Source organism: Lissotriton helveticus, chromosome 2_1 (genome assembly GCF_964261635.1).
Source record: "Lissotriton helveticus chromosome 2_1, aLisHel1.1, whole genome shotgun sequence".
NCBI lineage: Eukaryota > Metazoa > Chordata > Amphibia > Caudata > Salamandridae > Lissotriton > Lissotriton helveticus.
The window spans coordinates 1,177,784,316-1,177,805,288 of NC_136059.1; the positions used below are offsets into that span (position 1 = coordinate 1,177,784,316).

Consider the following 20,973-nt stretch of genomic DNA (forward strand, 5'->3'; position numbering starts at 1 on the left):
ATCTATGAAAGACACCAATACTGGAGAACCACCTGTTTACAGGTAAGTAACAATTGTTCTTTTTACCCCTACGCTACCCAACACTTTCCCTACTGTTGTAATCTCTGGAGTTGGAATAGTAATTTTAACCCCTACGCTATCCAACACTTTCCCTACTGTTGCACTCTCTGGAGTTGGAATAGTAATTTTAACCTCTACGCTATCCAACACTTTCCCTACTGTTGCACTCTCTGGAGCTGGAATAGTAATTTTTACCCCTATGCTATCCAACACTTCCCTACTATTTCACTCTCTGGAGTTGGAATAGTAATTTTAACCCCTACGCTATCCAACACTTTCCCTACTGTTGCACTCTCTGGAGTTGGAATAGTAATTTTAACCCCTACGCTATCCAACACTTTCCCTACTGTTGCACTCTCTGGAGTTGGAATAGTAATTTTAACCTCTACGCTATTCAACACTTTCCCTACTGTTGCACTCTCTGGAGTTGGAATAGTAATTTTTACCCCTATGCTATCCAACACTTTCCCTACTATTGCACTATCTGGAGTTGGAATAGTAATTTTAACCCCTACGCTACCCAACACTTTCTCTACTGTTGCTCTCTCTGGAGTTGGAATAGTAATTTTTACCCCTACACTATCTAACACTTTCCCTACTGTTGCACTCTCTGGAGTTGGAATAGTAATTTCAACCCCTACGCTATCCAACACTTTCCCTACTGTTGCGTTCTGTGGAGTTGGAATAGTAATTTTAACCCCTACGCTATCCAACACTTTCCCTACTGTTGCACTCTCTGGAGTTGGACTAGTAATTTTAACCTCTACACTATCCAACACTTTCCCTACTGTTGCACTCTATGGAGTAGTAATTTTTACCCCTACGCTATCCAACACTTTCCCTACTGTTGCACTCTCTGGAGTTGGAATAGTAATTTTAACATCTACGCTATCCAACACTTTCCCTACTGTTTCTCTCTCTAGAGTTAGAATAGTAATTTCTACCCCTACGCTATCCAACACTTTCCCTACTGTTGCACTCTCTGGAGTTGGAATAGTAATTTTCACCCCTACGCTATCCAACACTTTCCTTACTGTTAAACGCTCTGGAGTTGGAATAGTAATTTCAACCTCTACGCTGTCCAACACTTTCCCTACTGTTGCACTCTCTGGAGTTGGAATAGTAATTTTTACCCCTATGCTATACAACACTTCCCTACTGTTGCACTCTGGAGTTGGAATAGTAATTTTAACCCCTACGCTATCCAACACTTTCCCTACTGTTGCGCTCTCTGGAGTTGAAATAGTAATTTTAACCCCTACGCTATCCAACACTTTCTCTACTGTTGCACTCTCTGGAGTTGGAATAGTAATTTTAACCTCTACGCTATCCATCACTTTTCCTACTGTTGCACTCTCTGGAGTTGGAATAGTAATTTTAACCCCTACGCTATCCAACACTTTCCCTACTGTTGCACTACCTGGAGTTGGAATAGTAATGTTTACCCTGACGCTATCCAACACTTTCCCTATTTTTGCACTTTCCGGAGTGGGAATACTAATTGTAACCTCTACGCTATCCAACACTTTCCCTACTGTTGCACTCCCTGGAGTTGGAATAGTAATTTTAACCCATATGCTAGCCCCTACACTATCCACTATTTACTGTTTCTGATAGATACATCTGCCGTGTGGATTCCTCACCTTGTGAATATCCCCTTGCGTCAGCAACATTCGGAAATTCTTTTCGTAGCTTCGCGCTGACGTGGAATTGGACGTCACAGAGGCACGGCATCGCTCGCGACTCCGCTGACGTCACCAACGCCCATAATAAGCCCACGCCGGCGTGATGACATGTTCCCTTTTTTCCGCGTCATCGACGCTAACGGTTTTCTAGGGATCGTTCGTAGCTTTAACTGTAACTTTGTTACTTTGCATTGTTAGTGTTCCTTTATCTCTTCTTTCAACATGTCTTCGAAGAAGACGGGTTTTAAGGCCTGTGGGGAATGCGGCAAGACTATGTCCATTACGGATCCGCATGAATGCTGTTTATGGTGTCTTAGCTCCGACCACGACGTCGAAGACTGCCGATCCTGCAAGAAGATGACTCCTAAGGCCCTCTGGGAGGGAGAAGCTAAACTTATTGTTGCAAAGCTTAAAGTAAGTAAGGAGAAGAAGAAATCGAGATCGCGGACTCGACGCTCGAGGTCAAGATCTCACTCGAGGTCGCGTTCGGATTCGTCCTCGGCCCATGCTTCGAGGTCTTCAAAAAAGAAGCATAGGGAAAGATCTCATGAATCCTGACATCGTTCAAAGAAGGACTCGGGTACTAAGCCGAAGTCGCAGGTGAAGCTGGTAGAGAAAGAAGTGGTGTCTTCGGCTTCGGAAGAACATGACGCCGGAGGTGCGGCGTCGCATGCGAATTCGCCTGGTTCGCCGAAGCAGACAGCGAATCCATCTCCGGATCCATCACATTCTCCGAATCGGGAGGATGAAGGTGAGGAGGAGATAGTTGGAGGGGTAGAGGCTCCGTTGCCCGAAGGTCTGTCGACTCCGGTGCACCAGCCTGAAGAGGAGGTCGACGTCGTATCCACTCCGCGCCCTCGAGATCCACCTGGGGGTTCGTATCCAACCTTCCCGACTCCAGGTCAGGATCCGTCGCATTTTCTAAATGCGATGTATGGTATCTACTCCAGGGCTATGTACCCCTCTGGGATGCCTGTTGGTCCCACGGGTCCGATGGCATTTGGTCTGGGTGTCCCCCAAACCTATGCCCCTGCGCCCTTTATGCCGTTTATGCCGGCTCCGGCTCCGCATTGGCATCTTCCGACACCGGCGAGGCCTTCGACTCCGAAGCCATCGACGCCGAAGTCGACGACACCGAATCCTTCGACGCCGGTTCCATCATCTCTGATGCCAAATCCCGAACGACGTCGTGGAAGTCTTCCTCGTCCGGCGTCGGGTTCGGCGCCGGCTCCGGCGGAGTCGACAGTGGATCCGACGGCTTCGAAGGTAAAGCACAGGTCGAGGCGTGAAGCCCAGAGGCTTATGGAAGAAGAGAGCTATCATGAGGAGTATTTGGAGGAGGGTGAGCTACAGGATCCTGATGACCCTTATGAGGATATTTTGGTGGCCAGTGGTCTTGAACTGTCCCCTGAGTGGGATTTGGTTTCAGTAACAGACGAACCCTCTAAAGATGTGGCTCCTTACCATGTTGTAATTAAAAAAGCAGCAAATTTGTTGAACATTGCTTTACCTACTGCTGAGTTCAAGTCAAATCTACTCACGCAGGTTCTTCACTCTCCCTCATCGGTGACCAAACCATTGCTGCCCTTTAATGATGCCCTTAGAGATCCTATTTTAGAGGTTTGGAAGAAACCCTTATCAACTCCAGCTGTGTCTAGAGCTGTTGCCAGAAGGTACAGGACTGCTCCAGAAGACCCAGAATTTGTATCCACTCACCCTCTACCTGAGATTTTGGTGGTACAGGCTGCCTGTTCCAAACGATCAACAGGCGCTTTTCCTCAAGTTCCAGCTGAAAAGGAGTCGAGAAAGCAGGATCAGGCTGCTAAAAAGATGTTCTCCTCTGCTAGTATGGTGCTGAAGTCCACAAATGCGACCTGCCTGATGGGTCGTTATGTTCACGCCCTTATGGACACTGTAAAGCAGTTGGTACCCAAATTACCTGAGGAGGATAGAAAAGACTTCCAAGAAGTTATCTCTGATACTCAGGCTGAAGCAAGGCAGGTGATTCAGAGTGGGTTAGACACGGCGGAATCTGTGGCAAGGATCATGGGCTCTTCTGTAGCTACGAGGAGAGCTGCATGGCTGAAGTCTAGTGAGTTTTCTTCAGATGTCCAATCTACATTGTTGGATCTCCCTTTCGATGGATCTGGCTTGTTTGGCAAGAAAGCAGACGCTGCTTTAGAACGTTTTAAGGACAGCAGAGCGACAGCCAAGTCATTGGGCCTTCAGACCAGGGGCACTTTTGGAAGGCGTACTAGAGGATTTAGAAGATCTTCCTTTCGATCCTACAAATCTACGCAGCAGCAGCCACAGCAGCAACAAAACACGCTGTACAGGTCTTATAGGGGCAAGCAAAGAGGCCGTTCTCGAGGCCGTCAAGCCTCCTTCTCCTCCTCCTCTTCCCCTTCCCAGCCCCCTGCCAACGCAGCGAAGCAGCCCTAGATCCGCCATTCCGGATCATGTGGGCCCAGTGGGGGGCCGGCTTACCCATTTCCTACGAGATTGGGAATTGATAACATCGGATCTTTGGGTACTCAATCTCGTGGGGAATGGGGATGCTCTTCCCTTTCGGGAGTTTCCCCCAAATTACCCTCCTTGCCATGGTTATTGTTTGGAGGTCCACCTGCTTCTCCTGCAGGAAGAAGTCCTGGCACTGTTCAGAAAAGGTGCGATAGAGGTGGTTCCAGAGCAGGAAAGGGGTCAGGGGTGCTACTCCCGGTATTTCCTGATCCCCAAGAAGGATGGCAGGTTACGGCCAATCCTGGATCTCAGGATCTTGAACCTTTACCTGAAACAGGAAAAGTTCAAGATGCTCACTCTTGCACAGGTTCTTCAAGCGCTGCTGGAAGAGGACTGGATGGTGTCGATCGACTTGCAGGATGCAAATTTCATATTCCCATCTTGAAGTCGCACAGAAAGTATCTCCATTTTACGGTTGGGTCGCAACACTACCAGTTTGCGGTCCTTCCGTTTGCTCTTACTACTGCGCCTCGAGTCTTCACCAAGGTGATGGCAGTGCTGGCAGCACATCTCAGGAGGTCGGGGATTCCTATATTCCCGTATCTGGACGACTGGCTGATCAAGGCGGAGTCGCCAGAGAAGGTGCTCCATCATCTGCAAGAGACAACTCATTTGTTGCACAGGTTGGGTTTTTCGATAAATGTACCCAAGTCTCACCTGGTGCCCTCCCAGCGCAACCTGTTCATAGGTGCGGTACTGGACACTACTGTATGTCGTGCATTCCCTCCTCCTCAAAGGATTCGCGACATACAGGAAATGATTCCTTTATTCTTCAATGGAGCGGTTGTTCCAGTCCTGAAGGTCCTTCGCCTGCTCGGTCTGATGGCTTCTTGCATTCTATTGGTCAACCATGCACGCTGGCACATGTGGTGCCTCCGCAGGCAGTGGTATCAGCACAACGGAGATCTCAGGGAGTCAGTGAGGATCTCCAGAGAAGCTGCGGCGGATCTGTGTTGGTGGAGCGTGGAAGGCAATCTGTCGCAAGGAAAGCCTTTTCAACCTCCTCCATCGGTGGCCACGGTAATAACGGATGCATCCACTCTAGGGTGGGGTGCTCATCTGGGGGATCTGGAGGTCAAGGGTCTTTGGTCCCCGGAGGAAAGGTTGCTTCATATCAACCTTCTAGAGTTGCGGGCGATACGTCTGACGCTCAAGGCCTTCCTCCCTTCCCTTCGCAGTCGGTCGGTTCAGGTCCTAACGTACAACACGACCGCGATGTGGTACATCAACAAGCAGGGAGGAGTGGGGTCGCAGTGTCTCTGCAGAGAGGCTCTGCGTCTCTGGTCCTGGGTTCAGGACCATCAGATTTGTCTGATGGCAAATCATCTGGCCGGAGTTCAGAACGTTCGTGCAGACAGTCTCAGTCGGCAGTTCTCTGCCGACCACGAGTGGAGGCTTCATCCGGAGGTAGTTCGTCACGTCTTTCGGACGTGGGGAACTCCTCAGGTGGACCTTTTTGCCACTCAAGAGCATTCTCACTGCCCGTTATTCTGCAGTCTCCAGTATCCGATGCAAGGAGCCTTGGGGGACGCGTTTCAGTTGAGTTGGAGCTCGCAACTCCTTTACACGTTTCCTCCCATACCTTTGATTCCTCGGATTCTGAGGAAAATTCGCCAAGACCGGGCCCAAGTTATATTGATTGCCCCGGACTGGCCAAGAAGGGTGTGGTACTCAGACCTTCTCCACCTCTCCTCTCACCCGCCGCTCCATCTCCCTTACAGGGCAGGTCGCCTCTCCCAGATGGAGGGGCAGGTTCTACACGCCCACCTCCAGACCTTACACCTTCATGCCTGGAGATTGAACGGGGCAACCTGAGTTCTTGTTCTCTCCCGCCTGATGTGGTGGATGTCATATTGTCAGCCAGGCGTGACTCCACTAAGTCCATCTATTCTTATAGGTGGTCTAAATTTGTCACTTGGTGTGGAGAGAAATCTATAGACCCTTTGAGGGCCCATTTGTCTGATGTTCTCCAGTTTGCCCTTTCTCTGGCGCAACAGGGGCTTGCTGTTGCCACAGTGAAGGGCTATCTTTCAGCGCTGTCGGCATTTCTCTGCTTGCCTGACCAGCCTTCTCTTTTTAAATCTCCTGTGGTTTTAAGGTTTTTGAAGGGCCTCACAAATAAGTTCCCTCCTACTCCTTTTGTTGTGCCTCAGTGGGACTTAAATCTTGTTTTGACCTTTCTGATGGGTGCTGCCTTTGAGCCTCTTCACAAATGTCTTATGAGGCTTTTGACTCTTGCGATAACCTCGGCAAGGAGGGTAAGTGAGCTTCAAGCTCTTAGTTCCAAGCCCCCTTTCTTGTCCATTCATGCTGATCGAATGGTTCTTAGGACCAGGGCTGCTTTTCTGCCTAAGGTGGTAACTCCTTTCCACCTTGGTCAATCTGTTACCCTTCCTACCTTTTATCCTCCCCCACATCCTTCCAAGGAGGAGGAGAGATTACACCGTCTGGACCCCAAGAGGGAGTGTCTTTTTACTTGGACAGAACTAAAGACTGTCGGTTGGATGACCAGCTCTTCATTGGCTTTGCTGGCTGCAAGAGAGGAAGAGCGGTCCATAAAAGAACTTTATCAAGACGGATCGTCCTCTGTATAAAGATCTGCTACTCTTTGGCCGGTAAGGAACCTCCAGAGGGTATAAGGGCTCATTCTACTAGAGCTAAGTCGTCAACCTCTGCATTGGCTAGAGGTGTTCCTGTAGAGGATATTTGTAGGGCGGCAACTTGGTCTTCCCTCCACACTTTCGCGAAGCATTACTGCTTGGATTCCGAGGTGAGGAGGGACGGTCACTTTGCTCGCTCTGTTCTCCAGGATTTCCTGGTCTAGAAGAGTGGACACCCACCTCTGGGAGTGGGGATTGCTGTGGGACTCTATTCACAAGGTGAGGAATCCACACGGCAGATGTATCTATCAGAAGAACAAGTTACTTACCTTCTGTAACGCTTTTTCTGGTAGATACAATATCTGCCTGTGGATTTCTCACTGACCCACCCGCCTCCCCGTTGTCAACTCTTCTACTCCAGAGTTTCTATAATGTATTTATTTTATTGTCAAGGAGTTGTTTATTTCAAATGTGTTATTGCATTTGCTTCACACTGTGTGTGTTACCTTGATATCTGTACTGCGTATACTGTATATATGTCTACTGTCATTGGTCCGTCCGTGTGCCTCGAAGGCACGGAAAAAAGGGCGGAACTGATGTCATCACGCCGGCGTGAGCTTATTATGGGCGTCGGTGACGTCAGCTGAGTCGCGAGCGATGCCGTGCCTCTGTGACGTCCAAGTCCACGTCGGCGCGAAGCTACGAAAAGAATTTCCGAATGTTGCTGACGCAAGGGGATATTCACAAGGTGAGGAATCCACAGGCAGATATTGTATCTACCAGAAAAAGCGTTACCGAATGTAAGTAACTTGTTCTTTAGTTGATGTAGTTTATAATTTATGTAAAAAAATTTTTTTTACATTTGTTATATATATTTTTTATTTATAGTATTGTTGTATGTGTATTTATAATTCATAAAATGTTTTTAAACAATTTATAAGTTATTACAATAATTAATTGTAAATATTGTTAAGTATATATATATATATATATATATATATATATATATATATATATATATATATATATATATATATTATTTTATATGTATATGTTTCATTTTGTTTTTACATTATATCCATTACTTATAATTTTAAACATATTTGTAACTATGTTTATCTCAAATATATGTATTATTTACTTTATTTTACATTATTTTTTAACATTTAAATAAAACGATATTTTTAACAACGATGTTTTTTACAACAATATTTTTGTACTTACCATAATGTAGATAGGACTTCGATATTCTTGACATCGATATTTCGGCTCTGATATTTTTGATGGCAATATTTTTGACGTTGATATTCAGTCAGTGATTCCTTATTTATATGGCTAGGAAAGGACACACTTTCAGGTGCATTTATTGTGTGGCATTTGAAATTGAATTTAAAAGCATTTGTTAAGCGCACATATACCTAGCGGTTTCTTGGCGCTGACAGTTTGTTTGTGAATGTGATCTAAAGACCACATTTCACTTAGTTTTTCAAGACTTGAATTTGGCAAATTTCTTCTGGCCAATATCCCAAAAGCACTTCTGGCACCATTGAGAGCATTGAGATGCAGCAGTCTGCTTTGTCATTGTAAGCAAACATTTTGGCCCCCATTAGGATGGCGAGCGGATTTTGCCCGCCCGCCATCCTCGTGGAAAACGGGACCGCCCGCGATCAGAGTGGCGGTCCCGCCATGCCCATTATGATGCGCCCACCACACTGGCGGGCCCATCATGCATTTATAACATTCCGGCGGGCGGTGTTCACACCAGCACCCGCCACAATGTTATAAATGCATGGTATGCATTTGTATACACAAAGCAGCAGGCACCGCGTGGTGCCTGCCGCATTGTGTATGCAAGTACCCCCCATGTGCACCCCCATCTCGTCTTCACCATGGGGGCCCGCAGGGGGCCCCCTAAGTAAAGACCGGATGCTTTTCCGTGGCGGCATTGTCGCCACGTAAAGGCATCTGCCGAAGCCCATCATAATATGGCTGGCGGTGTCTGATAGACACCGCCCCCGTATGAACCCTTTTCTACCCCGCGACCGGGGCGGAAAAGCAGCAGACGGTGTTTCTGTCCGCCACTGTCCCCCCCGCCATAGTAATATGGCAGGGGGAAATGGGTGGCGGGTGGACAAGGATGTTGGCCGGATCGCCACTGCCCGCATGGCGGCGGCGATCCGCTCGACATCCTAATGGGCCCCTTTGTTCGCATCCTTTTGCACTAAGACTGCATTGTCTTTCTAATGAATCTAGCTAGATCACTTTACAAGATGGTCTCATTCACCCATAAGACAATGCATTCATCCACATCTTCCTTCACCAAGAGGCTGAAATTGCCGTTTCACTTAGTATAGTGCCTTGTTTCTTATGTCTACAGCTCACTATCTGTTATGAGTGGCTTCCATTAGAAGCATCTATTGTGAATGACTGCATCAGATTCCATTATTCACTGCAGTGACGTACCAACCATGAAAAAAGTTGTTTCCCACTGTTGCTACGTTACAAGGGACAGCGCTTGCTTCCCCTGTATTTTGTTGCTTTGCCCAATAGTGCGGCATCCCGAGCCACTTGGCAAAAAGGTGGCTGGCTGCCCCATCGTCCTTCTGCTGTCTCTCCTGTGTATCCACAGAGCAGACAGAAGTGGAAGAAAATGGGTGGTGTGTTGCCTGCTCCAACCACTGTCTCCGCTGTCATTAACAGGTCTTTCCAGACTTGTACTTACAATTGAAAACAACCTTTGGGATGGGAGGCTACGGTATGTATGCACCCACCTCAAACTATCCCCTCCCACCTCCTCAAACTACCCCCTCCCAACCACCATCCGCCCCTACATACCCCCTCACCCCCCCCCCTTCCCCCCATCCCCTGTTTTTTATCTGCCCTGCGTAGATGTTCAAAGCAGGGGTAGATGATTTGGGGAGGAATACATGAAACACCATTGAGAAAAGTAGATTTGAATAACAGATCTTCTTCACTTCAGGGTGCTCAGGGGCATCATAGAAAACTGAAGCTTCAGCTTCACTCCTGTTATCGATTTGATGTCCCTCAGAGTCCTTTGGTGAAAAGCATTCATTTATTCACTGTTACCCATCTATAATGCTGTACATTTACTTACCTCACTAAGTGATATCTCCGTCCCTCATGTATCATCATTGTTACTTGTTATAACCCCATGCCAGTGGGTATTGATTGTTTGTTTATTTTCATAATGCTGTTGTGTTTCTGTATCCATTTGTATACTTTGTTTCCTTCCCCACTGCCAATTGAATATATTTGTGTGTTTTTGCACTGGCCCCTTGTGCATCTGTATGGTAACTTTTTGGCTTGTAACTGTTTCTTCTGTGTAAAGCACTTTGGTCTTTGCCTTCTAGTTTTCACTATAAAAAATAGACATTAAAAATAAATAAATACCACAGGGGTAAACAAGAGTAATTTTCCAAGAGCACAAGGATGGAGCAAACGACACAGAAATAAATAAATGTCTTTGTCTTCCATTATGAAGTGCAGGTTGCAGCAGACGGTCGTACTTTTTATGGTATGGATAATGCACAAATTGTGATTTTTTTTTGTGGGTGCAAGTCAAGTTACAAGCATTGAATTAGTATGTTAATCTGACAATCTGCACCCAAGTGGCTTGAAAATGTAATGTTATGTATGCCTATCATTTACACGTTGAAAAGCACTTTAATTGAGAACTCGATCCACTTTCTTTCAGGCATTACAAGTGAAGTAATACTTAGACCAAGCCGTGTTTCACAGGACGAGCTTTTAGAGTTAACTGTCAAATTAAATAAGAATCCTGCAGTCAGTGGAATTTTGATCCAGCTGCCTGTGCCAGGTATGTGATTAGGTTAGTATGATGTTTATGTGACTATGAAGATTGCACACTGTACATAACAAATTGACTCCTTGCCGAAGTATATGGCCTTCATTATCCAGCCAATATGTGATATGCTGCTACGGTGTGCTGTTGAAATAATGTTTGTGGAATTCATTGTAATTTACAGGTAGTGAAGAACAACATTGCTTCAAATTCTTTTTATGCACACTCGAAAATCCTACTTTGTTATTTTAATTGAAAGGTAATGCATACATTCACACAGGGGTTTCACCAGTGAACTACCTAGTGGTTTTTGTTCTACTCATTCTATAACACAACATCCTCCTGCATAGAATATTATAGAAAACATTTAAATAAGAGGATCTGTCCAAAATTCACACCGTGCCATTAACTTTTACATGGGCCAGCTGGTACGAATTAATAATGCTCAGATACATCTCAAGTTAGAATGTGGATCTGAACGCCAGACCAGAAATGTAACTACCCTTCAATTGCTGGTCTTGCCAGTAAACTTTGAGAGACTTTCCCAGGGTATTCCAGAGTCTTCCTTACTCTATCGTTGAAATGTCCCTTTCCTTTTCTGCAGCCCAGTATTTCAAGGAAAAAGTTCTGGGCCTTTGATTACCATCTGTGCAGGATATACGTGAAGTAATTGCCTTCGCCTTCATTCCAGCTCTGTCAGACAATGGATTATTAATTTGGGGCGGGAGAAACAATCTTAATAAACATATTATGATTGAATGGAAACAAGTCTCATGGAAAATCTGCTTTTTAAGTGCGCAATACAATAACATTTTGAAAAATAGCAAAAAATAATTGATCAAAAGGACACCACAATTATAAAGGGGAACGGATATATTGATTGTTAAGGTTTTAAGGCAAAAATTGCCTAGAAAAAGTAAAGCATTTTTAAAATTCAATAATTGGCACTTCACTAGAATTGAGGTGCGATTTCAGGCCCACCTCCAAAAGTTGTTCGATACACCAAGTAGGTCGTCCCAGTCAAAGTTTTCACCTTATTATGTGTACTTTAAGTTTTCACCTTTGGACTTGGTCTCTGAAATCAAAGTCAACATCTTTCAGTAAGGCCAGGCCCAAGGCTGAGGTTGATGAAGGTCCCCCACAGTCAAAAATGTCATTGTCGAGCTCCAGCTAGAGTCGTTGGTTTTGGCACTAAAAGTTCCCAGGCGATCAAATCTGTACATGGTCAGCGACTAGCTGCCGCCTCCCCCCCAATCCGGCACCCAACACCCAGGAACGTGGACACGAGACGTTTTTACTTTTTGGAAGGCGGGCGCTAGTCGCCCGGCCGTATTTATTAAAGTATGAAATTAAAAAAGGTTTTAATTGCATAATCAACAATGAATACAAAAATCAGCAGGACATTTAGTTACACAATTCTTATCAACAAGTTTGAGAGCCTGACCTTAACAAAACTCTAATACATGTTGTTTCCTAACTTAGACTAAACATCCTAATCTTGATTTTTGTACATTTCTGGCCATATGGCAGGGTCACTACCGGTGTCAGGTCCTACAAGCTGCGCCTCCCCCATAGATGTGCGCATGCGCAGTGTTACCCCGGGAATTGCCCGGTCTACGCCCTAAACTCCATTTACCCACTAAAGGAGGGCCCTTACTCTGCGCCGGTGGCGTCATGAGTCCACGCGCGCGGGGTGGCTACCAGCCTAAGGAAAGCGTGAACTACTCCTACCCGCGCTCCTTTGCCTATTACCTTGCCCCTGGAGTTCTGGGAGTGGCCCGCATGCCCCTCCCCCTGGGCGGGAACCTCCATAGGATGATGCCCGCCCCCTCAGACCTCAAATATGTGCTCACCGATAATGACCTTACCGCATGCCCCATACCTAATAAATACGACGACCTATGGGAAAAAATTCTAAAGGACAGCTACACTGGCTAATAAATAACAGTATCAACGTATAGCTACAAAGGGAAAAAAGGCCTAAAGACACATGGCATCAAATACAATTTACTTAACACATGTTTTGCTAAAAAGGGGAAAAAATTCCTAAACAAACGCATCACAAAATACACCAACAGATCCATTTCTACTGTGGACCGTACCTTCAACTTACCATTCAACCAGACATAAAACTGCTAAAAGACTTTTGTTCCAAGGGATGGTGGGTGGGAAAACTAAGAAGCCCCGAACGCGGGGCACAACGTTCAGCGAGGGAGCGTCCAGGGACAAGGGGGTCTCCTGGGCGCTCCCCACCTCTTATTCCCGAGGGGCCGGTCGGCCCCTCCTATCGCCCGCCCCCCCTGACCCGGACCCACTAAATTGGATCCGGGTCAGGACGGCCGCCGGCCAATCGGCGGTGGGCCGCACCCCCAGGGCACGCCCCCACCGCCGAATGACCACAAAGGGGGAAAGGGGGGGCGACGGTCGCCGCGCCGCCATGCGTGCGGGGGGGCCGAGGGCCCCCCCTTTTCACATGGTCAGCGACTAGCTGCCGCCTCCCCCCCAATCCGGCACCCAACACCCAGGAACGTGGACACGAGACGTTTTTACTTTTTGGAAGGCGGGCGCTAGTCGCCCGGCCGTATTTATTAAAGTATGAAATTAAAAAAGGTTTTAATTGCATAATCAACAATAAATACAAAAATCAGCAGGACATTTAGTTACACAATTCTTATCAACAAGTTTGAGAGCCTGACCTTAACAAAACTCTAATACATGTTGTTTCCTAACTTAGACTAAACATCCTAATCTTGATTTTTGTACATTTCTGGCCATATGGCAGGGTCACTACCGGTGTCAGGTCCTACAAGCTGCGCCTCCCCCATAGATGTGCGCATGCGCAGTGTTACCCCGGGAATTGCCCGGTCTACGCCCTAAACTCCATTTACCCACTAAAGGAGGGCCCTTACTCTGCGCCGGTGGCGTCATGAGTCCACGCGCGCGGGGTGGCTACCAGCCTAAGGAAAGCGTGAACTACTCCTACCCGCGCTCCTTTGCCTATTACCTTGCCCCTGGAGTTCTGGGAGTGGCCCGCAGGCCCCTCCCCCTGGGCGGGAACCTCCATAGGATGATGCCCGCCCCCTCAGACCTCAAATATGTGCTCACCGATAATGACCTTACCGCCACAGGCCAGCATTGTTAACCGACGATCTGGCCTCCCCCCTCTAGCCCCTGCCTAAGGACACCCTCCTACTTTCAAAACCCTCTAGCCAGGCCCAGATATTGTCAGACCATAGGACATTACCCTCCTCTGTTAAATGAACTCCGTCCTTCAAGTAATACTTGTCGCCCCAGATGCACCCATGAGGTATTGACTGTAACAAGGGGGCTCGAAACAACCTATCCAACCGTGTGTTGATCCTCTTTACCGAGTGATTCAACGCCCTGACCGAATGTCCCCCCCGCCACTGTAGTCGAGGTATGAGTTGTGACCATACTAGTGTGCAACCGGGGCAGGTCCTAGCCATCCAACCCGCCATTGAAATAATCTCCTCAATCAGAATGCGCCTACCCAGTGTTGCCAAATCATTCTCCCCAAGGTGAAGTATCACCACTGACGGTGGAGATTGCCGGTGTGCTAAAAGCCCCTGGAAGAATCCCCTAAACTCGTGCAGACACAACCCCCCTCTGCCAAAGAACGTGATGTCCAACCCTAGTTGTGCCGCCCTTTTCCTCCTGTTACCTGACATAAAGACACATTCTGCTCGTTTTACATATGAGTGACCCACAATCCAAACACTGGTCTTCATCGTTTCCTGGGTGCCGCTCCGTGCTGATGTATGTTGCCGGTGCCCGACGACAAATTCCTCCCCTGCGTCACAGGTCTGAGAAACTGTAAGAGAGCGGAAACAAACCAAGCGTGAGCGACATGTAATCATAGCATGTCAATCCGTACATAACGTTTATAGCATTCTGAGGACCATCTCCCAATTGTCTTCACTCTCTCCACTGGGAGGCCCCCTGCCACCGCCTCAGTTGCTGCCCCAATCCTAAAGGAATGAAAGCCAAACTCTTTAGGGTCAAGACCTGCCTTCCTAACCCCCATCTCTAATACCTTTCTGAATTGATATCTGGTCAGGGGGCTCCCATCGGCGTGACAGAGCAATGCCCTGCCCGCTGAGCCCACCAGCAGCCCGTGCAATAATTCCACGTGCCTCACTGGGCAGCAAGGGTTGGCGGGGGCCCGTTGGAGAACTATGGTGTGGCCCCTAGACTCCTGGTCGGTCTTTGACTTTGGAATAGTTACCCACATGGTGTCCTCCCTTATCGTCACACTAGCCCTCTGCAAGCCGCCCTGTAGGTCTGACTTAGAGCCTGCCACAAGTTCGCTAATCCTCAGCGCCCCATAGAATGCCAAAGAGAATGCTGCCCGAAAAAGAAACACCTCCCACTCCGTGCTACAAACAGTGTCCAGCGTGGCCAGTAGAGCTGTCAGCCGGGCTACTCCTATGGGCTTTCTCTTATCCTTATGATGGCCCTGAATACGGCGCCATCCCCTCAAAGCCTTACGTATCATAAAGGTATTAGTGGGATCCCGGAAGCCCCTAGCCTGAGCGAAGAATGACACCGCTGCCCTATGTCTGTTTGCCGCTGCCACAGAGCGTCCTTCCTTATGCATCCATTCTAAATAGGCTGCAAAGCCATCCTCCTGTGCCCAAAGTACTTCCCATTGTTGTCCCAGAAAAGAACGATAAGACAAAAACGCCCCTTCGTAAGCCGTCTTGGTCCTGGGGGCTAGGCTAGCGACCACGAGGTCCTGTAATCTGGGGCACCAATCTGCCAAAGTACTGCTGGGAAGTGCGCTGGCGAGGGGTCTGCTGTAGGAAGATGCTCCCTGAAAACCTGCATTTTGAAGCGAGAGAGTGAGTCAGCTGCATTGTTCAGAACACCTGGGACATGCTTGGCCTTAAAGTTGACATTCAATTTTAGGCACTGCAACACAATTTCTTTGATCAGACGAAGTATGAAAGGACACCGTGCCCCCTGCTGGTTGATACATTCCACCACCGTCATGTTGTCTGACCAAAACACCACTGATTGATTACATAGGTGTTCGGGCCAGACCATTAGTGCAACCCATATTGGGAAGAGTTCCAGGAATCCAATGTTGCTGGTCAGGCCCCATGTCCCCCATACTCCCGGCCACTGTTGAGCGACCCATCTGTTTCCTAGAATGGCGCCGAAGCCCACACTCCCGGCAGCATCCGTCCACAGGCCCAACTCTGCTGATGTTGTCAGCGGGCCGGGCCAGACTACCCTGCCGTTAAAATCCTCCAGGAATGCCATCCATATAAGCATATCCTGGCGAATTTCAACTGACAGTCGAGTGCGGTGGTGCTTCTCCCTCAGCCCCTTCATTGCCTGCGCAATAGAGCGAGAGAATGGGCGAGCCATGGGGATGATCCTCAGTGCAAAGTTCAATTGCCCTACCACCTCCTGTAATTGCTGCAAAGTGACCTTCTCCTTCCGGAGGCATAACTGTAGCGCTGTCTTGAATTTGTCCACCTTGTCCCTAGGTAATCGAAAACACCCCTCCATTGAGTCAATCTCAATGCCAAGGAATTCTAAGCAGGTGGTCGGGCCAACAGTCTTCCCGGGCGCAAGAGGGACGCCAAAAGCCCGCATGAGCACGCAAAATTCCTGCAATGCCAGTGCACACTCCTGAGATCCCGCTGTACCCAGGAAGAGGAAATCATCTAAATAATGCATGACCCGCTGATGGCCCGTCACTTGTCTCATGGCCCATTCAAGAAAGGAACTAAACATCTCAAAGTAGGCGCAAGATATAGAACAACCCATAGGCATGCATTTGTCCATGTAGAACATATCCCCAAAAGTGAAACCTAAAAGACGCTGATCCGCTGGGTGGACTGGAAGGAGGCGAAAGGCTGATTCTATGTCTGATTTCGCCATCAGCGCCCCGGGTCCTGTGGCCTGTAATAGGTTAACAGCCTGATCAAAAGAGGCGTATTTAACACTACAGATACCCTCGTCAATGGCATCATTCAGTGATGTCCCCCTAGGTGCTGACAGGTTATGGATCAGTCTGAATTGCCCTTTCACTTTTTTGGGGACAACTCCTAGTGGGGAACACACAAAATTGGGTACTGGCACTTCAGAAAAAGGGCCAGCTATCCTGCCTAACGATAGCTCCTTGTCAATTTTGGCGGCCACCACCGCCGGATTATGCTTGACTGACAATTGGTTTCTACAGTGCGCGCTACCTGTGTATCCCGCGGCCGGGATCCTAAAGCCTTTAGAAAAACCTTCCTGGAGTAGGGTGGCTGATGTGTGGTCCGGGTATCTGTTCAGCCATGGAATCATTGCCACCACATCCACTGGAGTGGGGGGGCCTAACCTGTCTATCTTATAGTGGCTTTCCCCTACCCCTCTGACCTGTGTTTCCCTGCTTGGACCTACAGGCAGTTTCTGGATGAGAGGGGTGCCCACAGGAGGAACATGCATGTCTAAACTTACACGCGGCCCTTGTGCAGGTGCGCCTATTAAAATCCCAGCACACCCCTTTCTTCTCTGGCCCACTTGCCCTAAACTTCCCAGGTACCTCACTCGTTTGGGGGGGCCAAAAGGGCTGTTGTGGTCTAGTGAACACCTTGACCGCACCGAACTGAGGGGGAGGTGCAGTATCAGAGAACTGTTTATGCCAAGCCATGGAATCTACCGTGTCCCATGGCAATGATCTATTGAATTCCAATGCCTTCCTGAAATTGACATCATACCCCTTCCATGCCTCCCCAGAATACTGTTCACTCCACCCCACAATCCTGCTCGAGTAGCATGCCAATGCTACCTGTAAATCTGGGGGACGCTCAGCTTTAATTGCAGTGAATACAGCCCATGCTTTCATCCAGTTGTTGAGAGTTTCCTCCACCCTAAATCTCGTACACTGCGCCCTCCATTCGCTTGGAAGCATCCACTCTTTTAGTGCTTTTGCCTGCTCCATTTCCCTATTATCTAACAACAAAGAATAAATGTACACGTATTTATCCGCCCAAATCATCTCTTTCACAGCTAATGACACATGCTGAGCCAAATTCTCGCTCCTAGAAGGTAGAACACCGTCCCCCAAGAGTGGCAATGCCACTTCCTTACCAAGTGCGGGCACCGGGGGCGGCTGCCCCTTAACTCCGTCCAGCTGGGAAACACTTGGACCTGCAAGGGGAGAAGAAATTGGCAAGGCAACACTGTCGGCGACCGCTGCCGATCTGATTTTTTCCACAAACTTCGCCGCCTCTGCTGCATGGTCTGCAGAGTTCGGGAAAGCTCCCCCTTTTTGGAGCCATGGCATCAAGGCCGTTACCTGGGATAACAATTCAGGGGGCATGGACTCTACATTTCCCCCCGGGACAACAGGTACCACTGGGGTTATGCCCGGTGGTACTGGCACAGCTGGCAGGGCGGGTGCCGGGTGTGGCACGCCTGAGCCCGGGATTGTGGGCACCGGCATGTGAGCAGGCCCAGCGTCTACTGGTTGACCTGTCGGCACCGGCACCACGGGGGCAAGGGGTGTAGGCATAGGTATCTGCGGGGGTGGGACGTCCGCCGGCGGCGCGGCAGGTACCGGGTCTACTGGCCCCGGGATGGGGGCAGCGTCCCTGGGTCTCTTGGACCTAGATTTCCCGGGTGGGGTGATAAAATCCCCCCTTGGCACTGGTGCCACCCTCTTGCGGATCGGCCTACCGGATGGGCCCGGGGCATCACCATCCCTCTCATTGAACCGTGCTTCCAGCTCATTAACTTTCCCTAGCTGTTGCTTAATTTCACTCATCTCCCGCATCATGGCCCGCATCATAGCCTCCATGTTGGACCCCTTTTTTCCACCCCGCGGACCTGGCATGATGCTACCCCAAACAACCACAGCCTACTCTCTTAAATTACAATAGGTCAACTATTTGTACCTTTCAGGTGGAGGGTCACCAGGGGGCTTTCAACACCATGCAACGGCGACCGCAACACTAGCGGCTTGTCCGCTTATGTAAGGGGTGAGTAAACCTAACGTAGACCCACCCGGCGGCCACCAGGAGCGACGAGTGTTAGCCCCCCGTACCCCTCTTACCGACCAGTCCCTCGTCCTCGCCTGCGATAAAGTCTGCTGCTCCGGTACACACCCCTTTGCGTGCTGGATGCTCCCACGGTCAGTCCGCTAGTGAATGGCCCCAATAACGTAGTTAAATTGCCTGGAATTAAACAATTATGTTATCACCGTGTACAATGAATTTAAAGAAAAACACTGCAGTGTAAGGTTGGAAAATTAATTAGCTATCCATAAACATTAATCCACTGTCTTATAACTGTAAAATTATTCAGCTGCCTAATTTATAAGAACTAATTCACTTTTGTTACAAAATTGCAATGCTTTCACTTCTTATTACCGATTTACCCTTTAGATGGGGTCTCCCAACCAGTTCCTGCAATCAGTTTGCAATAGTACAAATTCATGCAACATTTAAAGATCAGAAAACATCCATGTACTTTCTTTCCTAAATGTACACAATTCTGGGGCCTGATTTATAAGGTCATTCACTTTCCTTTTGTAAACCTGCAATTCTTTCACCTCTAGATACCCCTAACGGTTGGAAAACACAAAATGATAATACTTTCAATGGGGTCTCCCCTCCAGGTGCTGCCCTGGTCGACCCTGCTTCGCTTGCAATAGAAACCAACACACCTAAGAGATCCACGAGCACTCGTGCGAACAATGAACTTACAGGGAGCCCCGGGTCTCCTAATAGTACGGATGCAGCCTTTTTGGCGGCAAACTGGACCCGCGCTCTATTTATTAAAGCCAACCATTAACCCCGGGCCTCCCCCCTCCTGAGCGTACGGATGCGGCCTGTATTGCGGTAAATTGGACCCCGCGCTTCCCTTATTAAGGCCGGTCCACCGCTTGTCCCTGCGCCCGTCTCGAAAATACCTTATGCGGTCGCCGTACGCGCCGCTTTAAAACTACTACCGCTTCTGGGCAAAGTAGCTCTGCTCCCTCCCGTAGGCGCCGCTTCAGAAACTCCACCAAGCTTGGACAAGGTGCCTCGGCTCCCGCTACCTCCGCTGCCGACTCGCGACCCTTGAGGACGCTAATCTCCCTGGCGGCCGGCCCCACACGGCTGGATTCACCACACGACGCGGCTGGCTCTTGGCTCGACGCGATCTGAAAAATAAAAGCGGGAAAACAAATCAATAAAACTAAGAAGCCCCGAACGCGGGGCACAACGTTCAGCGAGGGAGCGTCCAGGGACAAGGGGGTCTCCTGGGCGCTCCCCACCTCTTATTCCCGAGGGGCCGGTCGGCCCCTCCTATCGCCCGCCCCCCCTGACCCGGACCCACTAAATTGGATCCGGGTCAGGACGGCCGCCGGCCAATCGGCGGTGGGCCGCACCCCCAGGGCACGCCCCCACCGCCGAATGACCACAAAGGGGGAAAGGGGGGGCGACGGTCGCCGCGCCGCCATGCGTGCGGGGGGGCCAAGGGCCCCCCCTTTTTATTTGATAGCCAGCGAGGTGCCTTTATTGTAGAGATAATTTGCTGCCTCCCCCTTTCAAGGTGTTACCTTTGGACTACTCCGCTCGCTAGAATTAGAAATTATTGCCTAGTTGGCAATCTTTTAGAAGGGCATTGGCAGGAACCACCATCATGGCTGTTTCTGTCAGTGCCTTTTACTGCTTTCTACGGGGCTGTGTCAGAAGGACAGAGTCCTGTAGCAAGCAATATCCTTTTTTCTTCTCAAAAAGGAAACCCTGACATTGGATTTTCTTTTTTAAAAGGCAATGCTCCTCTCGCCATGAGAGGCAAGAAATGACTCTAAATTGGGCGTTCGGACATGTAGCCATTTCTCCAACGACTCTTACTCTCCAGGGCTGTCGGAGAAGTTTCGCCACAGCAAAGACAAGGTCATTTCTGCTGTGGCAAACTTAAGGTCTGCCTGCAATTAAATTTGGCATGCAGACCACTATATTAGTGGGAAGGGACCTCTGTTGCCTTCGCATCGGAGTAACCTTTCCGCCAATATATAAATCAGGCCCATAGTAACATTTTTTGTTTTTCAACATCCGCCAGCATGGCAAAACTGGAAGCTGCAACAAGACAGGGCTCCGTGAGGCCCAAAAAACTTTCTACAAGGTTCAATTGAACTTATTTTCAACACAGCCAAAAGCTCTGAGCGGAGTGACCTGGTTTTCTTTCCTGCCTAGTGAGTGACTTCCCTGGGCAAGCATGGCACCTTGCCCAGGTCATTCATAGGTTTAAAAAAAATGACTACGTCATCATGCTT

At 48.8% G+C, this 20,973-nt stretch overlaps 1 protein-coding gene across 1 annotated transcript in view; it reads left to right on the top strand.

Annotated features, from left to right (window-relative positions):
- MTHFD2L (methylenetetrahydrofolate dehydrogenase (NADP+ dependent) 2 like) overlaps nucleotides 1-20,973 on the top strand; it is a 468,280-nt gene that overhangs the window by 37,879 nt on the left and 409,428 nt on the right. Inside the window, exon 3 of the mRNA XM_078677826.1 lies at nucleotides 10,581-10,703. Coding sequence (XP_078533952.1) covers nucleotides 10,581-10,703 — 123 coding nt within the window. The remainder of the gene's footprint in view (nucleotides 1-10,580; nucleotides 10,704-20,973) is intronic.